Below are 18,993 nucleotides of genomic sequence, written 5' to 3'. Positions count from 1 at the left end.
GAAGCGGAAGTGGCGTACGTGCCGCGGTGCATTGTGGGGAGCGGCGGTTGCTGTGGAGGTGGATCTGAATGAAGCTGCCGCGGGGAAGGGGCTGCCGGAGCCGCTGAGTGGGGAGGAGCCGCGTCTGCAGCCCCCCGGCCCCGGGTGTCAGCGCGAGCTCTGTCGGGCGGCGCCGCCGCCATGTCCTACAACAAGATCCCGCCGCGCTGGCTGCGCTGCCCCAGGAGGGGGCAGCCGGTGGCAGGTGAGCGGGGCCGGGGTGCTCGGCGCTGGGCGGCCACAGCTTCCCCGCTCCGCTTTGAGCCGCCGAGAGGGAGGGGGCGCCGTGCCGGTCGGGGAAGGGCCGGGCGGGTGGGGTCAGGAGTCGTAGCCCCGACCCCATCCGCGAGCCGGGCCGGTTGAGTGCGGGGCGGGGACATAGAGCCGGCTCCCCGGGGCTGGGTGTGGGGCGTCGCAGGCACCAGCGCTTTCCAGGGGAGCCCTTGGGACCCGGCGCCTCTCGGTCCCCTCTCTCCTTTCTAAGTGGCGTCTCGCTACGTTTTCGCTTTTCGGTCCCGTTTTATGCCCCAGCTCTCTCATCCTCCCCAAGAACTGCGCCCTGGCCCCCAGCACAGCAGACCTCCTTCCCACAAAGGACTCGGGGGGTGGGGGGGGGGGGAAGAACTGGCAACCGGCAACCTTCAGTCCATCTTCTCTCAGAAATCCTTCTACCTGTAAAACAGTTGTCCCTTTTTGCTCTTGTATCCACCAGTAAAAATTGTCGTCCTGGATCAGATGGAGCTGCTGTAAAGGGAAAACGGACTAACTTCCTGAGATCCTTGTCAGTTTCTGTTTCCATCATCAAAGAGCTAAACGGAAACTGACCTGACTAATTCCCCCTCCCCTTCTTTGAAAAGTAGTTCAGAAACTTTTCACAGGGTGCTGAGTGGCGAAACTGACTGGGATCGGTTTCTCTTTGCTGCTAGCTGTATGTACAGATCCCTGAAGCAGTTTCCACTGTTGTAAATGATAGGCTGAATTGCAGTAGTCTGCATCCAGCCCTGTAGCAAAGAGTTTACTCAGCTGATCCTCACACCTTCTTGTCAACTGTCTAAATGGGCCATCTTGATTATCACTACAAAAGTTTTTTTCCTCTGGCTGATAATAGCTCATCTTAACTAATTAGCCTCTCACAGTTTGTATGGTAACTTCCAACTTATCTGTATGTGTGTATATGTGTGTGTATATATATCTATCTATCTTACTATATGTTCCATTCTATGCATCTGATGAAGTGGGCTGTAGCCCACAAAAGCTTATGGTCTAATAAATTTGTTAATCTCTAAGGTGCCACAAGTACTCCTTTTCTTTTTGCGGATACAGACTAACACAGCTGCTACTTTGAAACCTGCTCTATCCTAGTCACTTCCCTGCTCTTTTTTCATAAGCAGCTAATTCCCTTTACCCCCTCCTCCTATCCCCCCCCAAAAGTCTGTACCATAACATAAAAAAATAAGCTGAGGGACTGAAAAGGGGAAAGAGAAGTAATGTTCTCCCTTCTACTTTTTACAGTCTTACTTCTTCCTCTTCTAGGTTCTAATTCAGCATTGTACTTAAATCTGTGCCTAATTTTATATCTGTGAATAGAAGGTGCTGCTCATGCGATTAAAATTAACCTCATACATAACTTTGCTGAGTTGGGGTGATGTTTGTTTCCTTCTGTCCCTCCATCATGTTTACTTTTGCAAGTCTCAGCCCCTCTGTTTGTTTTAGTCAGTTGCCTTTTTCTGAAGGTCTTTTGTAGAATTCTTTCTTTACTTATCAGGTTTATGTTCAACATGGGATTAAAAAAAATGGATTGTCTGTCTGCCTGCATTTCTTCACATTGTACTTATTTATGGATTTAGCAAAGAGGTGGGCAAACTACGGGCCGCGGGCCACGTCCGGCCCGGCCCCTGAGTTTCTAGCCAGGGAAGCTTGAGCCCGTCCCTTCCCCCGCTGACCCCTTTCCCTCACAGCCACGCGGGCAGTGCGGCTTGCACCTGCCCACCTCCCAGGCTTTCAGATAAGCCTGTCCTGTCACTCTGAGCGGCATGGTAAGGGTAAGAGGGTGGGGGGAGAGGGGGTTGGCTAAGGGGCAGGAGGTCCCGGGGGGCAGTCAGGGGGCGGAGGTTCAGGGCGGGGAGCAGTCAGGAGACAGGAAGCAGTGGGGGTTGGATGGGGGTGGGGTCCTGGCGGGGCAGTTAGGGATGGGGGTCCCGGGGGGCAGTCAGGGAGTAGGGGGGTTTGGATAGGTATGGGAGTTCCATGGGGCCTGTCAGGGGGTTTGGATAGGGGTCAGGGCAGTCAGGGAGCAGGGTGGGTTGGATAGGGTGCGGGGTCCCGGGGGGGCAGTTAGGGGTGGGGGGTCCTGGGAGGGGCGGTGAGGGGACAAGGAGTGGGGGGGGGAGTTGGATGGGTCGGGGGTTCGGAGGGGGGCAGTCGGGGGGCGGGAAGTTGGAGGGGGAGGATAGGGGGCGGGGGCCAGGCTGTTTGGAGAAGCACAGCCTTCCCTACCCGGCCCTCTATACCATTTTGCAACCCCCATGCGGCCGTCGGCCCAAAAAGTTTGACCACCCCTGATTTAGCAGAAGCAGTGAGTGAAATCTTTGAATCAAATCAGATCTGGTTCTCTTACTGGGGATGTGCTATAAGAGCAGTGGTTCTCAACCTATTTACCTTTGTGGGCCACTATACAGCTCTCCATGTACAACGTAGGCTGCATATGTACAATATATATAATGCCGGTATGTCATTAAGGACGTGTCACAAAGGCCACAGCTATGTGTTGATTGGGCTGCAGGTTGAGAACCGCCGATGTACAGGAACATCGAGATCTCTACAAGATAGGGGATTTAAAAAAAAAAGTGTATGATAGACACTGTGCAGTGGATTAGTAGCAGTTAATTTGAGTTCAGGACTAAAGCCTTTCCTGTTTGGGAGGTCTGTGGAGGTAGAACATCTAGTTAGAAATATAGAAATTGCCATATGGGATCAGACCTATAGTTATCTAGTCCAGTATCTTGTCTCTGACAGTGGCCATCACAGATGCTTCAGAAACCTCATGTTAGGCAGCTGTAAAATAATATCCCCTCCAATTTAGGTTTTCTCATAACCCTAACCCTGAATGCTTTCTAATTCTGCAATATCCTTTTTGAGATATTTTGAGTGACCAGTACTGCAAATCATATTTTTGATAAGGCTGTACCATTGATTTTATGTAATAGCATAATATATAATTCTGCATTATTCTCTGTCTTGTTCCTAGTGCATCTTAACTTCTTGGGTATTTTTTTTTTAAATGCAGCTACACATTGAGTTGAGATCTTAATTAAACTGTCCACAGTAGCACCCAATTTACTTTCCTGCCTTAATACAGCTTTAGAACCTTTTGTGGTATCTGAGTAATCCTTTTCCCTTTAGGGTATTTTACTTTACGTTTTTATCAACATTGAACTTAATTTTTCTGTGCCTGCTCATTCCCTTAGCTTTGTTAGGTTCCTCTGATATTTCTTGCAGTCTTCCCTGGACTTGACAAATCTAAATAACCGTGTTATCTGCAAATCTTGCAACCTCACTGCTTGCATCGCTAGGTCATTAATAAATATAATAAACACTGGACCTAATATGTAACCTGGAGGCGTCCTGGTATTAACCTTTTATTCTTACTCTGTTTGTCTCTTTGCCCATTTTTGATCCATGCCAATACTTTACCTCTTGCCCCATGACTGCTTAGTTTCTTTAGTAGCCTCCTGTGAGGGAACTTGTCAAAAGCTTTTTGAAAGCCTAAATGAATTAGGTGAACCTGTTCTCCTCTATCTGTGACTTCACTGAAATGTTTAAAGAACTCTAATAGTTACTATGACATGATTTTCCTTTGCATAATCCATGCTGGTTGGGGTGCAGGAGGCGGGTTTGGGGTGCTGGCTCTGGGAGGGGGCTCAGGGCTGGGGCTTGAGGTGCAGAAGGGAGTACGGGGTGCTGGGTTGGGGTGCAGCTTCCCGCGTGTGGCTCCCAGTCTGTCGCGCAGGATCACTGCCTGCCCCAGCCCCACGCTGCTCCCGGAAGGGGCCAATGCTCCTCTGCGGGCCCTGGGAGGGAGAGAGGGAGGGAGGGCGGGCGGGCAGGTGGGGGGTATGTAGCTCTGCGCGCTGCCCCTCTCTGCAGGCACCGCCCCCAAAGCTCCCATTGGCTGCAGTTCACCGTTCCTGGCCAACGGCAACTGCCAGGGCAGTGCTTGCAGGCATGAGCAGTGCATGGAGACCCATGCACCCCCCGTCAGGGCTGTGGGGGTGTGCTGGCTACTTCCAGGAGCAGTGTGGGGCCGTGGCAGACAGGGACCCTGCCTTAGCGGCAGCCCCGCTACACCACCAGAGATCACGATCTTTGGGACTCTCCCAGTCGATCCTCCAGTTGATCACGATCAACGGGTTGGTGACCACTGCTCTAAGTCATCTCTGTGCCCTGTCTGGGAAACCCTCACTTCTTATTTTAGATCTTAAAATCATAGAACTGTAGGACTGGAAGGGACCTCGAGAAGTCATCTAGTCCGGTCCCCTGAACTCAAGGCAGAACTATGTGATAACTAGACCTTTCCTGACAAGTGTTTATCTAACCTGTTCTTAAAAATCTCAATGACAGAGACTCCACAACTTCCCTAGGTACTTTGTTCCAGTGCTTAACCACCCTAACAGTAAGGAAGTTTTTCCTAAACCACCTTCGCTGCAATTTAAGCCCAATTTAAACAATCTTTCATCATAGGTCATGTTTTCTAGACCTTTAACATTTTTTGTTACTCTCCTCTGGACCCTCACCAGTCTGTCCCTATCTTTCCTGAAATATGGTGCCCAGAACTACACACAATACTCCAGTTGAGGTCTGATCAGCATGGAATAGAGTGGAAGAAATACTACTTCTGTCTTGCTTACAACATTCCTGCTAATACATCCTAGAATTATGTTCATGCTTTTTTTGCAACAGCGTTACATTGTTGACTCATATTTCGCTTGTGGTCCACTATGACCCCCAGATTCCTTTCCGCAATTCTCCTTTCTAGGCAGTCATTTCTCATTTTGCATATATGTGCAACTGATCGTTCCTTCCTAAGCGTAGTACTTTGCATTGGTCCTTATTGAATTTCATCTTATTACTTCAGACCATTTCTCCAGTTTGTCGGGATCATTTTCAATTTTAATTCTATCTTTGAAAGCACTTTGCAACCCGTCCCAGCTTGGTTTCGTCTGTAAACTTTATAAGTGTACTCTCTATGCCATTATCTTAAATCATTGATGACGATATTGAACAGACCCAGGACTGATCCCTGCAGGATCTCTCTCAATATGCTATTCCAGCTTGATTTGTGGACCACTGATAACTTCTCTTTGGGAATGATTTTCCAACCAGTTATGCACCCACCTTATAGTAGCTCCATCTAGGTTGTATTTCCCTAGTTTGTTTATGAGAAGGTCATGCGAGACAGTATGAAAAGCCATACTAAAGTCAAGATATACCACATGTACCGCTTCCCCCCTGTCCCCAAGGCATGTTACCCTGTCAAAGAAAGCTGGTTGGTTTATTGGTTTGTCTTAATTCCTTTTTTGAAATGTTCAGCTCCCATTTTAGGTCTTTTAATTCCTGCTAGTTATTTCTGAATTTTGCAGGTACTTCCATTGTTTGTTACATCTTGGTTTGAGAGGTATACCAGCTCACAATCTCTGTTTGTGAACTTGATCCAGCTTCTTAAACCAGTGTTGCCCCTTTTCGACCCAAGCGGCAAGTCAGAGTTTGGGGATGCTTCATTTGATAAGTATTTCTTCAATGCAGTTTTGTTTATTTACAAAGAATGTACAAAGTCCAGTGTCTCTGAATACAGAACGAATCAAACAGCAGGAAACAACTTCTTTGCTTACACCACCAAGAACACTCTTTTTTTAGGCTTCACTCTGACCTAAAAATCTCTCCACAGCTTTCTTCCACAGTCAGACACGGTGTTTGCAGTTGCTCCTTTTACCTGTTTGTGTCTCTGTTTCTGAGTGTCCTGCCTAAACCTGTGCACACAATCTATATGTTTCAAAACCCTTCCCCCACTTAGTTCAAACTTCCGGGAGGTTCACAACTCCTTTTTTGTCTTGGGGGGGGGGGGGGGGGCTGGTGGAGACTTCTGATGAACTCATCCTCACAGTTATGTTAATTGAAGGGTGTACTCACACCTAGTCCCAAAGAACTTTGTGGTCCAAGCAGTCACCAGTACATCTCACCATAACACTATCATGATCTTACAGGTGTATTTTTTAATTCTATTTTTAATGATTACTTCAACCAATTTACTAGGTGCCTATGTAAGGTTGACTGGTCTATAATTCCTTGAATCACCCCACAAACCTTTTTAAATGTAAACACATCATTTTCCACCCTTGATCCTCTGATACACTAGCTGTTTCAAATGAAAGATGGCATATTTTTGCTGGCGGTACAGCCACTTCATACTTGAGCTCCCTCAGAACACTTGGAATGCTTTTTAAATTATCACCTTGCTCCAGTATGTCATCTTTTGACACTTCAATCTTTTCTGGTACCTAATCTTTATTGCCAGAAAAGAGCAGCTGAATCTGTAATAATGCAAAACCTTCCATTTCAGCAATGTCTTGCTACCATCACATGAATGACACTCTCAGTACTAGCATCCGAACACATTATGAGAACTTACAGAATTCTGTCATAATTAATGTTCCTTGAGAACGTATTCTTTCAAAATCTTGAATATACATTTAATAAAATCACAGTATACATCCAATATAATATTACCATATAAAAGGCAAGGAGAAAAATGTCAAGTTAGGTGGATGTTGTTATTGAAGTGGGGTGATGGTGAATACTGAAGAATTATGTAGCAAGAGTATCAGTGATTTCTGCAGAACCTGATTTTTCATTTAATCCCCCCCCCCCCCCCCCAATTTCCAACCACCACCATGATTTTCGGAACCCTAGAATTAGAAAACTTTTCTGAACTGGAACTAAACATATACCAATGCAATGCTGTCTTCTGAAGTCTGCAGACAGCCCTGGTGCTTATGCTGCTGCTTAGAGCTTTGCCAAGGGATCACAGAGGGGAACAGACTAGAATATTTGCAGTTTTCACTGGTCTTGGGTATTGGGCGGAAGTGGGGAGGTCACAGGACAGCACAGGGGAAGATGAAGGAGCCCTGGCTGAGCTGGAGAGTGGAGCACAGGGGGAAGATGGGAGGACCTGTGATGCTGGGGGGGAAGATGGGAAAGCAAGAGAACCCTTGTGCTGCTGTGGGCGGGCAGGGCTGATCTGGGGAGTGGAGCACTGGTTGGACCAGGGGAGACCTTACAAGCTGCTTCCACATTGTCCATGCCCCCCTGGCTGACCCCCAGACCAACCGGAGTTCTTGATCCACTTTGGCAGCACTGCACCACTGTCCAAAAGATGGGCAACTGGTGCCTTCCCTGGCACTGGGGAGGTGGTCTTCATAGTTTGAGAACCTCTATTCTAGACTAATTAATCACTTATAACCTCTGATTCTGTCCTAACAAAGTTTTTTTGTTCTGGTAATTTTATGATTGCAGGATATTCACAACCAAAGCGCTTTGGTGCATGAGAGTGGACAAAATCAAAAAGGCTGTTTTAACCCAGTGAACTTTTACATGTTTTTCAGTATCTAAAAATGTAGACAATGTATTTTTATATTTTAATGTATTTGGTACTTTTCAAAATGCTTTTTTGAATACAATAATTAGTTAAATAGGAATAGAAATTCTTTAGTGCCAATTGAGACCCGTATTTTTGATTTTTTTTTATATTTGCAAATTGAAATATATACACTGCTATTCATGGTTACTCATAATTCAGTAACTACTACAGGTACAGAATCTTATATGAAATGCCTAAAATTTATTGAAATTTAGAAGAGAGATGATAGAGAACTCTTATGAAGGCTGTTACAAAGCCACTCAGGATGTGTTGTGCGAACAATAAAAAGCTCATAAATTAAAAACCTGAGCCTCCAGGCAATAATAGCTGAGAACAGACCTTTCTTTAATAAGGTCAAGACTTGACAGTTCTAAAATAAACTCTCAAAGTCCCAGAGCCACAGGTAAGCACTGTATATAGAAGGTTGCTGTTCCATGCTGATTGGGAGACCTCTATTACTGTAAAACAGTTATAATGAAAAGGGCTGACAGTAAATGGATGTTTCTGACACTATCTGGTTCTCTTAAGGCTGCCTTTGGAACACTTCACACTTAGAAACCATCAGAACTGGTGTTTACATCATCAGGCTTACAAACTGACTTTTTAAATTCCTATTTTCTTGTTCTGGCCATGCTGAATTTAAATGTTACTTTTAGGGCTGTCGATTAATTGTAGTTAATTCATGCAATTAACTAGAAAAAGTAATCGTGATTAAAAAAATTATTTGCGAGTAATCGCAGTTTTAATCGCCAAGTTAAACAACAGAATACCAATCAAAATTTATTATATATTTTTGGATGTTTTTCTACATTTTCAAATATATTGATTTCAATTACAACATAGAATACAAAGTGTACTGTGCTAACTTTATCATTTTTACAGTGCAAATATTTGAAAGCAAAAATAATATAAACAAAAGAAATAGTATTTTTCAATTCACCTCAAACAAGTACTGTAGTGCAATCTCTTTATCGTGAAAGTGCAATTTACAAATGCAGTTTTTTTTGGTTACATAACTGCTTTAAAAAAACCAGTGTAAAACTTTAGAGCCTACAAGTCTACTCAGTTCTACTTCTTGTTCAGCCAATCACTAAGACAAACAAGTTTGTTTACAATTATGGGAGATAATGCTGCCTGCTTCTTATTTACAGTGTCACCTGAAAGTGAGAACAAGTGTTCGCATGGCAGTTTTGTAGCTGGCATTGCAAGGTATTTATGTGCCAGATATGTTAAACATTCATATGCCCCTTATGCTTCAGCTACCGTTCCAGAGGACATGCTTCCATGCTGATGACTCTCAAAAAAAATAGTGCATTAATTGACTTTGTGACTGAACTCCTTGGGGGAGAATTTTATGTCCCCTGCTCTATTTTACCTGCATTCTGCTATCTATTTCACATTGTAGCAGTCTCGGATGATGACCCAGCACATGTTCGTTTGAAGAACACTTTCGCTGCAGATTTGACAAAACGCAAAGAAGGTACCAATGTGAAATTTCTAGAGATAGCTACAGCACTCGACCCAAGGTTTAAGAATCTGAAGTGCCTTCCAAAATCTGAGAGGGCTGAGGTGTGGAGCATGCTTTCAGAAGTCTTAAAAGAGCAACACTCTGATGTGGATACTACAGAACCCGAACCACCAAAAAAGAAAATCAACCTTCTGCTGTTGGCATCTGACTCAGATAATGAAAATGAACATGCATCGGTCCGCACTACTTTGGATTGTTATCGAGCGGAATCTGTCATTAGCATGGAAGCACGTCCTCCGGCCTGGTGGTTGAAGCATCAAGGGACATATGAATCTTTAGTGAATCTGGCACGTGAATATCTTGCAACGCCGGCTACAACGGTGCCATGAGAATGTGTTTTCTCACTTTCAGGTGACATTGTAAACAAGAAGTGGGCTTCCATGCTGATGACGCTTGTTAAAAAAATAATGTGGTACAGGTGAGTTGCATCACACGCGCATTTAACTTATGGGAATTCAACTATACGCGCTCGGCAAAAAAAAAAGAAAAAGAACAGGATACCTGATAATAGTGTGGGCGATTCCACCCACCATTCCACTTAATGAGCGTATGCCCTGGAGTGAGCATGAGATGGGAGATGTGAATCTGCTGTTCCCTCAGTTGATCTCGGTTCCCACGTGCCTATCATAGTGTGAGCATCTCGCCGCGCTGAGTGTGATTCTAGTGTTTAAAGATACTGTACGTATTTTTCGTATAACGTGGCCCCTAAACGCAAGCCAACTACTTCATCTGGTGCTCAACTGAAGAAACAGCGATCTGTTCCAACGCTGGAGGAAAAACTGGCTATGATGGACTAATTGAGAGATGGTATGTCGGTCTCCAACGTGGCGCATAAATATGGCTGCAACTAATCTAGCATCTGTGCCATCAAGATTCGAGAGAGAGAAATTCGTCAAGCCGTGGCATCAAGTGCTCCAATAACTGCTAAGGTAATGAGCCAGGTGCGTGATAAGACTTTAGTGAAGACTGAAAAGGCCTTAAACTTATGGCTGGAAGACATGAACTGTAAACGTGTGCCTATCGATGGCAATACGTTGCAAGAAAAGGCTCTTAACCTCTATGCGCTGTTCAAAATTCCCTCTGAAGAGGGACAGCCTTCTGATGAGATGGAATTTAAAGCCAGCCAAGGTTGGCTTAACAGTTTTAGGAACCGCTTCAGCCTCAAAAACGTGCAGTCTACTGGTGAAGCTGCATCTGCCAATGAAGAGGCAGCAAAAGCCTACCCCGAACAATTAAAGAAAATCATAGAAGAAAAGGGCTATCTTCCGGAACAAGTTTTTAATGCTGACGAGACTGCTCTTCTGGAAAAAAAAAAAATGCCAAACTGAACTTACACTTTGAAATCAGAAAGACAAGCCCCTGGCTTCAAAGCAGCTAAAGACCGTCTGACAGTGTTGTTTTGTGGCAGTGCGGCCGGGCATTTAATAAAGCCGGGCTTGCTCTACAGGGCTGCAAATCCCCGTGCCCTAAACGGCAAGAACAAAAAACTCCTGCCTGTGTTCTGGCAATCAAATAAAAAGGCTTGCGTGACGGCAGCATTATTTCTGGATTGGTTCCACAAGGGTTTCATTCCAGAGGTCAAGTGGTACCTCGAAGAGAAAGGACTTGACTTTAAAGTGTTGCTGATCGTAGACAATGCTCCTGGCCACCCTGCGGCACTCCAGTTTGCGCATAACGACGGTGATTTGTCCTCCCCAATACCACCTCCATCCTCCAACCTCTCGACCAAGGCATGATTCGCTGTTTCAAGACCACGTACACGAGACTTACATTCTCATGGATACGTAGCGCTATGGATGCTGATCCCAATCTTAATGTGATGGAGTGCTGGAAGTCCTTCAACATTGCTGATTGCATCGCTTATATTAAACAGGCAATGGATGCAATCAAGCCTGAAACAGTCAATGCATGTTGGCGAAACCTATGGAAAGAATGTGTGAATCATTTTAAGGGTTTCCCAACCATTGACAAAGAAGTGAAACGTATTGTTCAGGTGGCAGGCAAGTGGGTGGTGATGGCTTTGTCAAGATCCTTGAGGAAGAAATTGAAGAATTAATTGAGAGCCATAGAGAAACATTGACTAACGAAGAGTTAGAGGAACTGATAAAATCATCTACAGAAGACCAAGATGATGACAACGAACAGGAAGAGCCAGCAAATTGGAATCTTCATAAATTTGCTGAAGTGTTCCGAGCAGCGAAACACTTGAATGATTTAATTTCTGAATATGATCCCTCTATGGAACGAAGCCTCAAAATCACACGTAGTATAACGGACGATTTGAGACCATATCAAGAAATGTTTGAGCAGCTCAAGAGACAACAGCGACAGTTGCCGATCACCATATTTTTCAAGGAAAAACAACCAGCAGCAGATGAGCTTACGCAATCAACTTCTCAAGCTGAACCAGAGCCAACCACTTAGTCTACGACTCGCTCTCCGTCCCCTCCATCTCCTGGATCGACATCAAGCCCTGATGATCCCCTGTAATTACCGCCTGTAATTAAAAATACAGTACTGTAAAATTATATTTTGCATATATACTCTTTATTATATACTGTAAAAATTACTGTATACATTATACATTTATACATATTACTGTACAGGGTTGTATACAGGAAACCACGTACAGTATGCTGTACTTTATGGGCAATTTAAGGGATTTTTAAGGGTAATTTTGACTATACGCGATTTTCGTCTTACGCGCTGACTTTAGAACCTAACCCCCGCGTAAGTTGCAACTCCACTGTAATTAAATTTGTGACTGAAGTCCGTGGGGGAGAATTGTATGTCTCCTGCTCTGTTTTACCCCCATTCTGCCATATATTTCATGTTATAACAGTCTCAGATGATGATAGTTTTAAGAACACTTTCACTGCAAATTTGACAAAATGCAAACAAGGTACCACTGTGAGATTTCTAGAGGTAGCTACAGAACTTGACCCAAGGTTTAAGCATCTGAAGTGCCTTCCAAAATCTGAGAGGGCTGAGGTGTGGAGCATGCTTTCAGAAGTCTTAAAAGAGCAACACTCTGATGCAGAAACCACAGAACCAGAACCACCAAAAAAGAAAACTGGTCTTCTGCAGTTGGCATCTGACTCAGATGATGAAAATGAACATATGTTGCTCCGCACTGCTTTGGATCGTTATAAGAACATAAGAATGGCCATATTGGGTCAGACCAAAGCTCCATATAGCCCAATATTCTGTCTTCCGACAGTGGCCAATGCCAGATGCCCCAGAGGGAGTGAACAGAACAGGTAATCATCAAGTGATCCGTCCCCTGTCGCCTATTCCCAGATTTTGGCAAACAGAGGCTAGGGACACCATCTCTGCCCATCTTGGCTAGTAGCCACTGATGGACCTATCCTCCATGAATTTATCTGGTTCTTTTTTGAACCCTGTTACGGTCTTGGCCTTCACAACCTCTTCTGGTAAGGAGTTCCGCAGATTGACTGTTTGTATGAAAAAATACTTCCTTTTATTTGTTTTAAACTTGCTGCCTATTAATTTCATTTGGTGACCCCTAGTTCTTGTGTTATGAGAAGGAGTAAATAACACTTCCTTATTTACTTTCTCCACACCAGTCATGATTTTATAGACCTCGATCATATCCCCCCTTAGTCATATCTTTTCCAAGCTGGAAAGCGCCAGTCTTATTAATCTCTCCTCATATGGAAGTCGTTCCATACCCCTAATAATTTTTGTTGCCCTTTTCTGAACCTTTTCTAATTCCAATATGTCTTTTTTGAGATGGGGCTACCACATCTGCACGCAGTGTGCAAGATGTGGGTACCCCTTGGATTTATATAGAGGCAACATGATTTTTTCTGTCCTATTATCTATCCCTTTCTTAATGATTCTCAGCATTCTGTTTGCTTTTTTGACTGCCGCTGCACATTGAGTGGATGTTTTCAGAGAGCTATCCACAATGACTACAAGATCTCTTTCTTGAGTGGTAACAGCTAATTTAGATCCCATCATTTTATACGTATAGTTGGGATTATGTTTTCCAGTGTGCATTACTTTGGATTTATCAGCTGTGAAAGGGTCCGGCCAGATGGCGACAGGAGAGTTAATAGAAGGCAGATATATTAGCCCCAGGTTAATTAGGTTCCTTTTCCCTGAGTAAGGTAACAGGGAAGGTTCCAGAACAATCAGGAACCTTGTGGAGACAATTAAGACAAACAGGCTAATTAGAACACCTGTAGCCAATCAAGAAGCTGCTAGAATCAATTAAGGCAGGCTGATCAGGGTACCTGGGTTTAAAAAGGAGTTCGCTTCAGTTTGTGGTGCGCGTGTAAGGAGCTGGGAGCAAGAGGCACTAGGAGCTGAGAGTGAGAACGCACACTGTTGGAGGACTGAGGAGTACAAGCATGATCAGACACCAGGAGGAAGGTCCTATAGTGAGGTTAAAGAAGGTGTTGGGAGGAAGCCATGGGGAAGTAGCCCAGGGAGTTGTAGCTGTCGCACAGCTGTTCCAGGAGGCACTCTAGACAGCTGCCTTCCACAGGGCCCTTGGCTGGAACCCAGAGTAGAGGGCGGGCCCGGGTTCCCCCCAAACCTCCCAACTCCTGATCAGACACAGGAGGAGTTGTCCTGGACTGTGGGTTCACGAAAACGGCCAAGCTGAGGGCTGCCGTGAAGCTCCAAGGTGAGCAAATCCGCCAATAAGCGCAAAACCCACCGAGATAGAGGAGGAACTTTGTCACACAGCATTGAATTTCATCTGCCTTTTTGTTGTCCGGTCACCCAGTTTTGAGAGATCCTTTTGTAGCTCATCATAGTCTGCCTGGGACTTAACTATCTTGAGTAGTTTTGTATCATCTGCAAATTTTGCCACCTCCCTGTTTACCCCTTTTTCCAGATCATTTGTGAATGTTTCCAGATCATTTATGAATATGAATAGGACTGAGCCTAGTACAGACCCCTGGGGGACACCACTATTTACCTCTTTCCATTCTGAAAACTGACCATGTATTCCTACCCTTTGTTTCCTATCTTTTTTAACCAGTTACCAATCCATGAGAGGACCTTCCCTCTTATCCCATGATTGAATCATAGAATCATAGAATCATAGAATATAAGGGTTGGAAGGGACCCCAGAAGGTCATCTAGTCCAACCCCCTGCTCAAAGCAGGACCAATTCCCAGTTAAATCATCCCAGCCAGGGCTTTGTCAAGCCTGACCTTAAAAACCTCTAAGGAAGGAGATTCTACCACCTCCGTAGGTAACGCATTCCAGTGTTTCACCACCCTCTTAGTGAAAAAGTTTTTCCTAATATCCAATCTAAACCTCCCCCACTGCAGCTTGAGACCATTACTCCTCGTTCTGTCATCTGATACCATTGAGAACAGTCTAGAGCCATCCTCTTTGGAACCCCCTTTCAGGTAGTTGAAAACAGCTATCAAATCCCCCCTCATTCTTCTCTTCTGCAGGCTAAACAATCCCAGCTCCCTCAGCCTCTCCTCATAACTCATATGTTCCAGACCCCTAATCATTTTTGTTGCCCTTCGCTGGACTCTCTCCAATTTATCCACATCCTTCTTGAAGTGTGGGGCCCAAAACTGGACACAGTACTCCAGATGAGGCCTCACCAATGTCGAATAGAGGGGAACGATCACGTCCCTCGATCTGCTCGCTATGCCCCTACTTATACATCCCAAAATGCCATTGGCCTTCTTGGCAACAAGGGCACACTGCTGACTCATATCCAGCTTCTCGTCCACTGTCACCCCTAGGTCCTTTTCCGCAGAACTGCTGCCTAGACATTCGGTCCCTAGTCTGTAGCTGTGCATTGGGTTCTTCCGTCCTAAGTGCAGGACCCTGCACTTATCCTTATTGAACCTCATCAGATTTCTTTTGGCCCAATCCTCCAATTTGTCTAGGTCCTTCTGTATCCTATCCCTCCCCTCCAGCGTATCTACCACTCCTCCCAGTTTAGTATCCTTTGATACTAAAGAGCCTTTGGTGAGGGACCTTGTTGAAGGCTTTCTGAAAATCTAAATACACTATATCCACTGGATCCCCCTTGTCCACATGCTTGTTGACCCCCTCAAAGAATTCTACTAGATTGGTGAGGCATGATTTCCCTTTACAAAAACCATGTTGACTCTTCCCCAACAAATTATGTTCATCTATGTGTTTGACAATTTTGTTCTTTACTGTAGTTTCAATCAGTTTGCCTGGTACTGAAGTCAGGCTTACCGGCCTGTAATTGCCGGGATCACCTCTGGAGCCCTTTTTAAAAATTGGCATCACACTAACTATCCTCCAGGCATTTGGTATAGAAGCTGATTTAAATAAAGACTACAGTTAGTAGTCCTGCAATTTCACATTTGAGTTTCTTCAGAACTCTTGGGTGAATACCATCTGGTCCTGGTGACTTATTACTGTTTAGTTATCAATTTGTTCCAAAATCTCCTCTGACACCTCAATCCTGGACAGTTCCTCAGATTTGTCACCTAAAAAGAATGGCTCAGATTTGGGAATCTCTTCACATCCTCAACCATGAAGACCTATGCAAAGAATTCATTTTATTTCTCCGCAGTGGCCTTATCGTTCTTGAGTGCTCCTTTTGCATCTTGATCGTCCAGTGGCCTCATTGGTTGTTTAGCAGGCTTCCTGCTTCTGATGCACTTTACATTTTTTTTTGCTATTACTTTTTTAGTCTTTGGCTAGCTGTTCTTCAAATTTTTTTTGGTGTCACATGGCACTTTTGTGGCCGGCGTCGCAAGATATTATCGAGCAGAATCTGTCGTCCGCATGGGCATGTCCTTTGGAATGGTGGTTGAAGCATGAAGGGACACATGAATCTTTAGTGCATCTGGCACGTAAATATCTTGTGATGCTGGCCAGAACAGTGTCACATGAACACCTTTTCTCACTTTCAGGTGACATTGTAAGCAAGAAGCAGGCAACATAATTGCCTGTAATTGTAAACAAATTAGTTTGTCTGAGCTATTAGCTGAACAAGAAATAGGACTGAGTGGACAATTTTACATTGTTTTATTTTTGAGTACAGTTCTTTTGTACATAATTCTACATTTGTAAGTTCAACTTTCATGATAGAGATTGCACTACAGTACTTGTATGAGGTAAACTGAAATTTTTTTGTTTTTTTACAGTGCAAGTATTTGTAATAAAAATAAATATAAAGTGAGCACTGAACACTTTTTATTCTGTGTTGTAATTGAAATCAGTACATTTGAAAATGTAGAAAACATCCAAAAATATTTAAATAATAGTATTCTATTATTGTTTAACAATGCACTTAATTGCGTGCTTAAGTTTTTAAATTGCTTGACAGCCCTAGACTTTGGTAATTTGTTTCATGTGCCATAGTTCAGGAGTTTACATCAAACTAAGAGCTATTCAAGCATCTTAAAATATTGAATAATCTGACAGTTTTTTTTTTTTTTTTTAGTTCCTCTAATCCAGTGTTTCCCAAACAGTGGGTCCCAACCCACCAGTTGATCCCAGGAAGGTCCTAGATGGGATGCCAGATTCAGGTTCTCCTGGCCCCATGCAGAATAGAGACCCCAGTGGGGAAGGGGAGGTTGGAGAGTGAGCCATCTCTGCACTTTCCCCACACTGGTGGCTCCTGTCCTGTGGGGCTGAGCCCGTCTTTTCACTCCAGGTATTGTGACTTAATGCACTGTGTTGTAGTGTCACTCAGATTAGACCAGGCCATCCCTCCATCATGGCATAGGGGCAGACAGGCCAAATTTTCCATAGCTTGGTTTTAATTAAATCCTTTAGGTTATTGCTGAGTCTCTGTGAAACTGTTCTGCATATAGCTTTAAAATCACGTGTGTGTTTATGTATATATACATACTGTAAAATTTTATTTTGTTCTGTAGGGAAGTTTTTGCCTTTGAAGACAATGTTAGGACCAAGATACGATGAACAGGTTGCTGAAGAGAATCGTTTCCATCCCAGTATGCTGTCCAACTATTTAAGGAGTCTGAAGGTAAGTTAACATTTTATAAAAAATACATATGCATACTGAAGAAAATGTGATAAATAGTCCTAGAATACCAGGGTTGGAAGGGAACTCAGGAGGTCATCTAGTCCAACCCCCTGCTCAAAGCAGGACCCATCATTGTTCAACTACGGGAGCATTTTTGTCTGTTTGTACATAGTTTTTCTTTGTTTTTTTTCTTCTATAGTTAGCTGTAAATAGTTTTCTGAAGTATTAGTTAGTATTCCTCGCCCTGGTTGGGCTTCCTAGGGACTATGGCCTGCGTTCCGGAGATCCAAAACTGGACTTTGTGCCCGCGCTCGTTCTCGGTGAGCAATGAGCACCAATGTTGTATTTACTGTCTTGGGGAGACTTACTGTAAGATCTTGCCGCTCAGTGCGGACCTGGGAAGCGTTGCAACTTCGCTTCTGCAAGCTCCTTATGGAGGCAGCTCTCTGGCCACATTCACAGTCTAACCTGGGACTGTCAGAGCCTTCGGTGCAGTGCTCTTCACTGCTAGTGAGTGCTCTGCAAGCATGTCCCATGCCCCGGATACAGTGGTACTGATGGTCCAGGACAAGCCCAAGAATGCGAGCCAAAAACACTCATGGGCATTGGAGCAAGTCCCTGAAGTGGACTGCCTTCAAGTGCAGCATTCCCTCCCCAAGCCAGACTGGGCCAGAAGTTGCGTGTGGACCCTCTCCCACCACTGCCTAAGCTTCCTTGCTCCAAGGGTAAGATGAAGGAGGAGGAGCTGGTAGTACCACAGACCACTGTAGTGGCCGCCCACCTGGAATGTTTTCCGGGGTGCTTGTTGACAGTATCTCCATGCCCATCGGTTCACTTGGCGCCGCCGACACCACTATGTTCCTTGGTTCTCACAGAGATTCTCACAGAAATTCGCTTGACCCCACGATGCTGTGAGCCCCTTCTCCCATCGGCACATCTTGAACTGCTCTATCCCCCTTCTCCACTGCTTGCCACGCATGAGTTACCCAATTTTGTGGATGAACTGCTCCTGCTCCAGGAGGCGCCTTCCAGGTAGTGCGTCATGGACTGCCTGTACCGACGGCTCCTGGAGGCTTCATTCGACTCTCTGAGCCGGAACAGACATTTTCCTCCACTTTGAGGAGAAGCTCGGACTCCCATGTCCGGACATCTCACCTGCTAGCATATGACCCAACACCTGCCGTATCCCCAAGCCCTGGCCACACTGGCCGCCCTGGGACTCATATCAATGGCTCTATCCACTTTCTCAAGCATCGTTCCCTTCTGCCCTGGACCTTGAACCGGAACCATTGGGCTCTGAGGAAGAAACAGAGGCAGAGCTGGTACTGCCAGTTCCGCTAGTCTCTGTGGCTGCTTCATCTTCTCTGGATGATGCTCTTATACCCCCTTGCCTCCTGATGACCATAAACAGTATCAGGACCTACTGCACAGGATGGTCATGGACCTGGGCATGTCCCTGGGGGAGGTGCGGGACCAGCACCACTAACTGCTGAACATTCTCCAACCCCAGGGGTCATCATGTGCATTGCTGCCCCATCAACATCCTGCTATCCTGCAACCTGCGAGAGCTGTCTGGCATACAGCAGCTTCCTGTGCCCCATGCCAAAACGGGCAGAATGCAGGTACGTTGTCCTAGCTAAGGGGGCATATTTCTTTTTTTCCTACCCACCCTCCAGTTCCATTGTGGTGCATGTGGCAACAAAACCTGCCTGTCCGCAGAAATTGACTCCTCCAGACTGGGCAGCCCTAGATCTTTTGGGC

The 18,993-nt window shown here is 45.0% G+C and overlaps 1 protein-coding gene across 4 annotated transcripts in view; it reads left to right on the top strand.

The window, feature by feature from the left end:
• The first annotated feature begins 36 nt into the window (after positions 1-36).
• RNGTT (RNA guanylyltransferase and 5'-phosphatase) overlaps positions 37-18,993 on the top strand; it is a 451,332-nt gene continuing 432,375 nt past the window's right edge. For all 4 annotated transcript variants that reach the window (XM_075126571.1, XM_048845050.2, XM_048845051.2 and 1 more), the window contains exons 1-2: positions 37-244; positions 17,123-17,232. In XM_075126571.1, coding sequence (XP_074982672.1) covers positions 181-244; positions 17,123-17,232 — 174 coding nt within the window. In that variant the 5' untranslated portion in view covers positions 37-180. The remainder of the gene's footprint in view (positions 245-17,122; positions 17,233-18,993) is intronic.

Source organism: Caretta caretta, chromosome 3, assembly GCF_965140235.1.
Source record: "Caretta caretta isolate rCarCar2 chromosome 3, rCarCar1.hap1, whole genome shotgun sequence".
Lineage (NCBI taxonomy): Eukaryota > Metazoa > Chordata > Testudines > Cheloniidae > Caretta > Caretta caretta.
Note: the sequence above shows the minus strand (reverse complement) of the source record. Positions and strands in the feature narration are given on the sequence as shown.